Here is a 10,604-nt window from a genome sequence, read left to right as displayed (position 1 = left end):
TATAGCCAGAGAGCAGTAAAAGGCATCTCTTGAATGAAGATGTGTCGCAACAAATTCTTGTAGTTACATGCAAGAGGTACCCAGTTCTTATACGCCTCAAGGTTCCCCTGCTTACCCCTAAAATAACACTGTAAAGTAAAACAAGAATAAGTGGAAACTTTGCATATTATAAATATCAAAGTAAAAGTTCCCTTTGGTTTTTTTTAGATTGAGATACGCAAACCAGCAAGTTGGACTAAGAGTTAGCGGTCTGGCTACAGCAGCACACGTCTGTCTGTGTGGTACAAGTTGTAGCAGCGTTTAGATCAGGGCTTTCACTCTGTGTTTTCTCTGGGCTTTTCAAAGCGAGCTGAACAACAGATGCACGTGAATGGTGAAGTTCGTAAGGATGTGACTACACCTGCTAGACCAAGGCAGATGGCACCACTGCAAGAAGACATCAACTTGCAGAAGCCTGCTGGTGTATTTATATTCTGAATTCTGAGCTATTTTATTATTGTACCACAACATTTTTTCTGATCATAATGAAAGATGTCAATTATTCATGGAAGAAATAAAGACTATTCTGCCTGTTGTTTCCAAGGAGTAATGTAGTCATTGTATGTTCCTTTAAACATTTCTATTATATAAAATGTTTTCTTTCATATACTCAGGGTCATGAGCTTTGACATTATTAAAACATGACTTGTCAGAGCAAATTCATACATGCAAACTGCAGTAAACACACAGAGGCTTAAATTTTGCTTCTTATTACAGCGTCAACTCAGTAGAGATAATGAAGTAAATAAGAGCCATTTACAGTCTTCTGGCTTATTCCCAATTTGACTGGGATCAAAAACCGGATGAACAATGGTATACTGAAGTTGAGCCATAGTTGCTGAGAGCAAAACTTCACAAGTAAACTGATGCATGATGACACTTAAGATTCAGAAATTCTCAATAGTTTGCTGTCATTTCAAATATTACAAATAACTTATCCTTCTTTTTTCCCGGTATCCTATGGATAACAACTGCATCTCTCATGGCAATTTTCTTCCTGGTTTTCGGTTAAAAACCCCAGCAACAAGAAGTTGTAAATATTGATCAGTAAGTGAGGATGGAAGACTAGAAAAGAGAATGGCACTTGCAGGGTGACTTTTCAGTCCAAAGAAAAGCTCTTCATTTTTTCTGCTAATTCCTGTCTCATTTCTATATGTTTTTTCAGGTTTTGCACTTCATGGGGCAGGTTGATGTCCCACACTGACACACAGGATTGTAATTCTGGAAAAAAAAATTTTAAAAAATTCAAAATTGCAACACAGAAGAATTAGTGCATAATGAGAAGTGATTTTGCTTATCTGTTTCTTCTTTGGTTACTCGCAGATTGCCTCAATGAAGCATGATGCTTAGGACCTGGAAGACAACCTACATGATGCTTTATGTGTGAGGTAATGCAGTTGCGGGTTACAAGCTGTCTGTACTTGCACAATAATTTGGATTCCAGTTCCTAAACTTAAGAGTAAACCATTTAAAAGCACTTGAAAAACCGTTTCTGGTGCCTGTGGGCCATAAGGTACTGACCTGAGCTACAGCTAATGCTAGTACTGAGGTACCTGCATAAAATTTTCTCTCTGTTTTCTCAAGCAGATATACCCTAAATGCTTACAACACTCAAAACCCAGTCACTGTAAACTAAAAGTGAAAACTGATTTCACAAGGCAGGGAATACACTGGAAAAAGGTCACTTCTTCAATCTCCCTTCATGCAGACAACTCCTTATTCATGCAGAATTCACATTGCTTTTAGTGGAAGTAGGATAACGGAGAACACTTGCATGAGGAGGGGGCTTATGAACTAAGGCCCCAGAGTTTCTTGGACTCTGATTCCTCTCTATAATTAATGGCACTTTTAAATACAATGAAAAGGCTAAAAAGGCAATAGGTGTTCTTATGGAAATAATCAGGGAATATCAGACTATAAAAAACAGTACTGTAAGTTTGATTCTTATTTTACTCCAAACAGTCAGATCATCTACACTTGCCACCCTTAACTTTATACTGTCTTTGCCACATTTTTAAGAGCCACTGAAACTGCCACAAGACAAAAGTGAAGAAGGGCATTGATCAGAGCATCAAATCTAACTGTTCTTAGAAAATCCAAAAGATGGAGATTTTCTGTATTCCCATTCCAGCACTTCGCTATACTAATTGTCAGGAAGCTTCTCCTGATGTCTGACCTAAATCTCCCTTGCTGTAATAGAAACTGCTTAGTCCTTATCTTACCCACAGGGAATATGTAGAAGTCTTTATTCCCTTCCTCTTTATTTACATATTCTCATGTTCTCTCTAAGCTTTATTTATATTAACCAGATTAAATTCCTGCAGCATTTCCCCACAGTTTGCACTTTTGTTCTCTGGACTATCCCTAACAGTCCAGATCATTCAGCAATGTCCCAAATGGATACGCTCCTCCAGCAAAGGCCACATCAGCACTCAGACGAGTGTAAGAATTAGCTCCTGTCTTAGAGAGACCACTTTTCCATCGGTGTGAGAATGGTGTTTGCCTCTTCTGCAGCAACGTGACACGGTTGACTCATGTTCAGCCTGCGATCAATTATAACCTTTTTTCTGCAGCACTGCTGTTTAAGCTGATCATTTCCTCATGTTGGTACAACGGATCATTCCTAATTAAGTAAAAGGTCTTGCATTTGTCCTTACTGAATTGTATCCTATTTCCTTCCAGACCATTTGTTCTATTTGTCAAGGTCATTTTGAATTCTAATCCTGCCCTCCAGTGTGCTTGTGGCTTTGTCTTAGCCAAGAATTGCCTGCAAATCTGAAAAACACATTCCCTATTCCTTCATCCACACCATTCATGAAAATGTTGAGGATTCCTGGCCTAGCACAGACCCCTCTGGAAATCCATTTTATACATTCTCCAATTAGACAATGACATTTACTTTCCAAATACAGTTTTCCAGGAAATTAGATACTTCAAACAGTGGCTTCCTCTAATCCATTTTTGGAAGTTACTGTTAGTTGGTATGGAGGCCAGAAATGCAAAAGGCAACAAAAACTAATAATGATGTTCCAATAAAATTATATCAAATGATGATCACCAACTCTCCACTCTCAGTGGGTAGTCAAGCATAATAGTGTCCACTCCACTAATAATACAAATTAATAAAACACAGTTCAGATACCTTTGTGATATTTGTTGTCTTCAGTGTCACTTTTATAGCAGTATCCCAAGACCAGGACCGCACTCTTGAGACTCCCTTTTTCAAAGAAATAAAATGTCAAATTTTAATTTTAATGGGAACTTTGTAATTTAAGGACAGAAAGAGTAGATGACATCATGCCACTAAGAGGACAGAAAGCAGAGTTCAGTCAACTGGACCCTTTATTCAAAATCATTAACCATACAAAACCCAGACATGAAAACAATATAGTTCATATCTCCATTTAATGTAGGGGTTTATCAGGGTTGGAAGCACGGGCACTGCAGCAGCTGGCGCGCCTGTTGAACACGGCTAAGAACGAAGTGCCCTGTTACATGCCACGGGCAGAGGTAGCAGAGTCACGGGAAACGGGTATCACAGCCAAGGGACAGGCTGCAAACGATGTCCCAGTGCACAGCAGAAACAGAAAGTGACAGTAATCAGTTTGGCTATGAAAAAAACCAAAACAACCAAATATGATACAGACGAATTAAAAGTGTTCTGAAGTAAAGATGGCATGTAGGTAGGAAAGGAGACTTAGTTGGGAAGTAGAAATAGGTGATGGATCATAGGAAGGTGCCTACTGAATAATGCAAGAAAAGACTAGGAAGACAGGAGTGGCTGGATCACAGAAGGATGAGCTGAATGTGCCAGTGTTTCATATCAACTTCCCGCTTATTCCCAACAAGACGTGTTGATAAATGTCTTGCAAGACAGATGGAAGCTGTTACATGTTCTCCTGCCACAGCAGCCCCCTGTCCTACTGGCAGCACGAGGAGGGCAGTGACCCTTGGCCGTACGCTGGGAGAGGAATACAGGACTCGCTTCCTGGGTCATGGATCAGGCCAGGGAAGAAACAGCCCTCCCTGTGCAGACACCCCAGCCGCAGCCCTGCGCCCCACACCTCTCCATACGTGAAGTTCCACACATTCCCCCAGGGAAGAGATGAGGAGGGGGTCAGTTTCTGGAGTATAAATAGACCGGAGTATGGCTTACTGTGAAAGCCACAGTCTCCGAAGTTTTGTGTGACCACACTGCAGTGTGTCCCCATGATACATTCCTTCTGAATCATCAAACATTTCTAGCGGTTCCCCCAGGACCTCTGCAAGTAGAGAGAGATTTTTTTCTGCCCTGTGGAAATCTGTGGTATATTCTTCTTTGATATTGATGTAAATCTGCTTATGGTAGATGAGGGCTGGTGGGAACCACACATATCTTCCATGCTCAGATTTTTCATCACTTTAATTTGTTCTGCAACCAGTCCTATACATAATCCTTAAAAAAGGGATTGGAACTTAAGTAATGTTTCTTATTCAGAATAGGGTCCTTTCTTACTATATGGAAGTCTAAATTTTTACTTGCAAAATGAACTACGGATTTACATATAAACCACTCTGTGATAAGTCTCATGTCTAGTATACGTCAATGTGTTAGGTGAGAGAATTAGAAAAAGGCATTATATTTCCACATTCATAGATGAACTACAGATAAAATTGATGTCTCAAAGTCTGGCAATCTTTTCCCTGAAATATTTACATCTGATTGACATTATATATTTTAATCTTAAATGAAACTATTTAATACAAAAATACTTCCTTGCCTTCTCTCATTTCACACAAGCAATGCGTTACTATTGAAGAACTGCTCAGCAGCCTCAGTGACATTTTCACTGATTCTGTGAAAATCCCAGTAAAAACAAAGTCTGAATTTAGGAAAAAAACCCAACCCTTATAAATAATTGTTGGGAAAAAATGATCAAAAGAAAAAAGTGCACATCAAACTGCATGTATCAGTCTTACTTGCCATTCTTGAGATTTGTGCAAACGCAGCTAAACTCTTCCTCCTGAAGCATTAACTTTTCTATACATAAAATTTTGATTAAAAATGTAGAGGTGACTGGAAACAAAGAATATGAGACTCAAGGCTTTTTAAATCGCACAGTATTATTCTATACAGTATACTTTTCCTAGCAATGACAGTAACAAGTGAGGCTGAAATTTTATTTTCATAGTAACTATTCTTTACAAAATGCTAAAAATAAAGTGTCCCTTTATAGTCCTAATACTGTAGCTATCAGGACTGTAAGGACTGAAATACTGTGCTAGTGAATCTGGACTCTACAGCTGGCACTCTTAACAGCCGAGGACCAAACAGACTCTACAAACTTCCTGTCTCAGGCAAAGGCAAGTCAGAGGAAGATGGAGTTTTTTTGATTCACACAACACTGTCAGCACTATGAGCTAACTGTAGTCTACGGATACTTCTGGTGACAGAAAGGGAAAAACAGTCCCCAAATTAAGCTCATGATGGTAACGAGAAAACATCCACAGCCTGAAACTATGAAGTCTGCTAGCAGGATTACAGTGTGTTTCTAAGTCCACAACAACAGCTTCAGAGTCTTCTTTTTTTTGATGGCAAACACACTTTAAAATCACACTGATGAGGGAACTCCGGAGTTTTTTTTCAAAGCATAGCGGAAGGCAATGGGAACCCACATGTTGTGCCACAGAGTACTTTTTGAAGGAATGTGTATTTTGAACATACCCACCACTTGCAGTACTGTGAACTCTTGAGTTGGTATGGCCTTTATTACTTTTGGGAGAGATGCAGGAAAGCGTACAGGTGAAGGAAGTTACAACAGCCAAGAAGTGGCCTATACTCAGCTATGGACCTCTGGCTGTTTGTAATTAACACTGAAAACCCACAACTACTGTCGGCCTACAGCAGCTCGATACAACTGGGCCTGGTGACAGGAACTGCACATACGTACAAGTCTGCACCTTGAGTCCAACTGTGTAGCTCTTCCCCAGCTTTGCTGTGATCTGCCTCTGACCCAAACCTAAAAGAACCTGAATAAGGATGGGAGAAGAAAACTAGGCAATAACCAATTAAGGAAAAAATATTAAAACCTAACTAGCTCCACAGAGAGAGAAGCCAGAAGCGTAAAACTTAAGATGGAGAAAGAACACAGGCAGACACGGATCCAGATGAAGACTATTGGACAGAAGACGGTGAGAGCAGTGCTGAAGCATGGCACAAGGGTGCAGTGACGGTGGGGTGTGTTCATGTGCTGATCAGTGACTGACCAGGGGAGAGCTGATGCTTTCCGTGGGTGCAGGTATGACAGCCTGCTGGTATTCAGCTAACATCGGAGTGTCTGACATTGACTGAAGATGACAGCAGGGGAATAGAATGAATGAACAAAACACGGAAAATGCTAATCTGTTCCTGGAACACCATACCAAACAGGGGACAGCAACCCTAAACTTGGCAGTGATTTCAAAATACTCATCATTTGATGCTTTTACTTACCTAACTGAGCTGTTATCATGACTCTAACAGAATCACAAAAGTTGTCTATAACTCGTACAGGACGACGTGTTGACAAATCAAGCAGCAAGATATGTCCTCCTCCTGTCCCTATCCACAGTGCAGTATTTTTCTGCAGGCAAATTGTCTTCACTCTTCCAGAATAAGCCAGTTTATGTTTTGATTCCTTATTTAGTTTTTCCACTTTGTCCCTACAAGTGCGGAGAAAATCTGCATCAAAATCTGGTGGCACACTATTCCACAACTGCTCTAACAACTCTCAATACCAGACTTTTAAACAATCATTTGTCAAGAGAAGCTGCAAAAATCTCATGCTTATCAGCTGACTGACTTGAAACAAACTGGGATGAAACTGACTGAACTAAGACTCAGCTGGTCTGCTTCAAAAGACTTTTAAATAGGAGGCAGGTATACTTCTCCGGTCTCTCCTAGTCTGCAAGGAGAATGTCACTGCAAAGTGAGAGGAGCACACCTAGAGCTGCTCCTAACCTCACCATGAAAATGAAATGGACATGGCACATTAAGGGAGAGCAGCAATTTAAATGCAAATGAGAATCAGTCACTGCTCATAAAACTCCGTCTCCTACTGAATCAGTGCACTGGAGAGAGAAGACATTCTTATTCAGGGGATGCAGGAAGTAACTGGATGCAAAAGCATTAGCACCTGAATGACAGCAGAAGACTTTCTTCTTTCTTGAGCAGAGTTATCTGAATCTTCTCGACATCATAGACAAATTGTGAAATATAATAAGGGTCTTAAAAAATTGAGATTCTGCGTGGGATATTCTGACATTTTGGGCCAAAAGAGAGGAAAGGAATTCCACATTTGCCCAAAGAACTGGGCAAATCCCTTATCTCCAGCAGGTTAAGATACTATGCTTAAGAAGGCAATCTGACATTCTGCTTTCTAGGCATTGGGCCATCAGTCTGAAACACTTACTTAAGAAAATGTGCACAGTCAATTAGTTCTGAAAGTTTTTCTGTCTTCTTGTCCCAGATTTCCACAAAATGGCTGTTTTTCTTTGCCAAGTAGATGGATTTGTCTATTGCTATTGAAATAATATTTGCATCACTGTAAGCATTGTGACAAAACCTAGATGAGAGAAGAACTCCAGTTAGATACACAGAAAAACATCTAGCAGAAAAACTTGACTACTGTAGGATTGGCTTCCCTCTAACTCTTACAGAATCATTCAGCCTTAAAACCAAACTGGGCTAGGATGCAACTGAAAGGGTTTGCTATAATCTTCCCACATATTGACATAAATTCTCAGTGTAATGGAATTATGCTGATGATATCCCTGAAGGTGCATTATTGCCCCAAACCTATGAATAAATCTTTCCCATCCACATGCTCAAATCACATATGTTTACATCACAGCAGGGCAAACTCCACCTTTCTCCTGCCACTCTTTCAATGTGTGCAGACACTCGACAGTTCTTACAGGGCCCACAAGACCTTTAAGGGTCACTCAACACAAAGATGAGTAAGCCTAAAAAGCAGCAGTGAGATTTCGTTCACCTTGCTCTGCTCGTTTCACTTCAGCTGACAGCGTTTTTAACTATTTTCCTCTACATACGAATTTGTCTCTCATGCCAGATCCGTGCCTACACATATCAAAATATTTTTGTCCCTGCAATTTAACAGCATTGGCTTATTTCACTGACTCTTCAATTCATGTTGAAGAACAGCTCAAAATCACAGGTGCCTGATAGCAGACACTCAATAACACCACTACTTTCCCTAACGTTGCTTGTATTTTCAAAACTATATACAGTTTTCCCTCCACAAAGCTCAAGTTATTTCTGTGACATATTTTACATCTTGCCATAGAACTGCATTTTACCGATGTTTTAGTTTCTTGCTTTATATTAACACATTATTTTCTAAAGAAAACTAATTTCCCAGAATAATGATCTCTACTAACATAAAATCAAACACTGTTTTCCCTGCTCAGGAAAAACTCCCCTTAGCTTAGAGCAGGATTTGCCCATGTGATAATTACATCAAACACACCAAAACCTTCAGTCTTTTATTTCTAAATAACGGTAAGTCAGCAATCATACATGATAGGGCAAAGATATGCACACATATCATACTGACAAACATGTAAGGACAAATATTATGCTAAGTATGTTTGTATAAATCTAAAAAAAAAGTAAACAGACCCTGGAAAAACGCAACTGGAGTTGCATTTATACATTTTCTGAAGAGATACTGACTTCATAAATCCTTTACATAGTAAAAATGCATATCCCTTGTTTAAACCCAGCAATGAATACTTTAAACACCACTCGCTGATCTTATTTTAATGCACATTGTATTCCATCTGTATTGTGGAAGGAAAATAATGGAAACAAAAGAACTCAAAGAGCAAGCTCTAGAACAAGACATTACATCAAAGTACTGCCAGAAATCTTAAATGAAAACAACAAAAGAGCCAAGTAACATCATTTATATATAAAAAAAACAACTTACAATTGACTTGTCTTTGTTTCAATGAGCTTTTGAACAGAGAAATCACTAGTTAAGGCAATGATCTTTGTTCCACAGCCTCCCCAGACTATATTTTTTTCAGATAAGTAGGAGGATTCATTTAAGCACATCAGTGGTGTGCTAACATCTCCTATAGTTAGTATCTTCAAAGGTGTAGCACCCTTACACTGCAAGAAAAGAATATACTCTCCATTAGAAACAAGAAGTATACTCAGAAATCATTAAAACAAGGCCACACAGCCTGCTCAATTGAATTTACACAGCCAGATTTTCTGAACCATTATGGTATCTCTCCAGAATGTTGGAGACTGAAAAGCACCATAGTCTTATTACAGGTGTCCCATAGAGACTGCCTGTGTGAGCGGAAACAGGACAGAGCTGGGACCGATACTTCCTGCAACCCTGGCACAGTTCAACAACTGGAGGGAAAGTCACCTTGGAGACATCCCACACTGGACCATATTCTAGTTCTGCAATGCACTGCAACTCCATAACTGCTCTAAGCTGCATATGGTCAGGAGCTAACTCTCAGGAATCAGCTGATAGAAACAGCTCTCACCATTTCTTTATCTGTTCTGTGAGCAGAACTCCGACTTACAGACAATCTAAACAATATTGTCTTTTTGAAGATATCTCTTCTATGAAAATTTAGCGTGAACTAAAAGAAAAAGGAGCTATAACAGCAGTAAATAAAAGAGACTAAAGCTGTTAGAATATTCTTAACAACAACCATTAATGTCACTCTCTAGTCAGTTTGCCAGGTCTTTCAAAGTCTTATAATGAGAAATAATTTCCCCCTCTTAACTCTATTGGCTAAAACAGATATTGTAAAACGCGTCCACTTCCTCTAAGACTGCAGTTGAAAATTATTTTTAGCTTTAGAGAAGCAATTAAAAAATAAGCTGCATAAAATTAAGCTACTGTTGGTAGTTGCTTTACATATTACCAACAGTACTTTGCAGAACAGACAGCAAAGAACAAGTCTACCTTTACTGCTCTGTCTTCAAAAACTGCCAGTCTGCCATCAGCTGTGCCTACCAAGAAGAAATTCTTCTGTTTGCTGAAATTAAATAAAATAAAATAATGAATTCTAGAAATGCCTTAATCGGGTAAGAAAAAATTAAATAAGTAGCCTCTGGTATTTCAAGAGTTTCACTGAACACTAAAAGCAAATACAACCACCTGTGGTCAGTAATGTAGTCTCCAGTTACACTGGGTGCAAAATTAAAGTGAAAACACAGGCAAAACATGCAGATGTCTGAACAAAACTGCATGAGTATACAGATACCATTTTCTGAACATCTCTGTTTAGGCATATTTTCAGAATGTAACCCAAAATATTTAAAATTCATTTATACCTTTGCTTTGAAAGAGAATTACAGTATAAACAAGTGATGGAATCTGACATTTTTTGCAGACGATGCCTTCTCGTTTCATCTTCTGTGTTAACTGCCCACAGAGAACCAGACTGCGTTCCTGATACAATCCAGTTTTCTTTCTCAGTAGGAAGGGTCACTAAGGTCAAACTTAAAATTTTACTATCTGCAATATCCTGAGTCAGAAAAAAAGAGAAAAACA

At 39.1% G+C, this 10,604-nt stretch overlaps 1 protein-coding gene across 1 annotated transcript in view; it reads right to left on the bottom strand.

Moving 5' to 3' along the window:
* Positions 1-1,138: 1,138 nt before the first annotated feature.
* The window catches only part of LRRK2 (leucine-rich repeat kinase 2), a 164,138-nt gene continuing 154,672 nt past the window's right edge, over positions 1,139-10,604 (bottom strand). The window contains exons 46-52 of the mRNA XM_009885946.1: positions 10,385-10,578; positions 10,014-10,086; positions 9,009-9,193; positions 7,470-7,622; positions 6,512-6,720; positions 3,182-3,256; positions 1,139-1,260 (exon numbers count right to left, since the gene is read on the bottom strand). Of these exons, the coding sequence (XP_009884248.1) occupies positions 1,139-1,260; positions 3,182-3,256; positions 6,512-6,720; positions 7,470-7,622; positions 9,009-9,193; positions 10,014-10,086; positions 10,385-10,578 (1,011 nt within the window). The remainder of the gene's footprint in view (positions 1,261-3,181; positions 3,257-6,511; positions 6,721-7,469; positions 7,623-9,008; positions 9,194-10,013; positions 10,087-10,384; positions 10,579-10,604) is intronic.

The sequence above is a fragment of the Charadrius vociferus genome, unplaced genomic scaffold (genome assembly GCF_000708025.1).
Source record: "Charadrius vociferus isolate BGI_N301 unplaced genomic scaffold, ASM70802v2 scaffold535, whole genome shotgun sequence".
Classification (NCBI taxonomy): domain Eukaryota; kingdom Metazoa; phylum Chordata; class Aves; order Charadriiformes; family Charadriidae; genus Charadrius; species Charadrius vociferus.
This window is presented reverse-complemented; position numbering and strand designations above follow the sequence as displayed.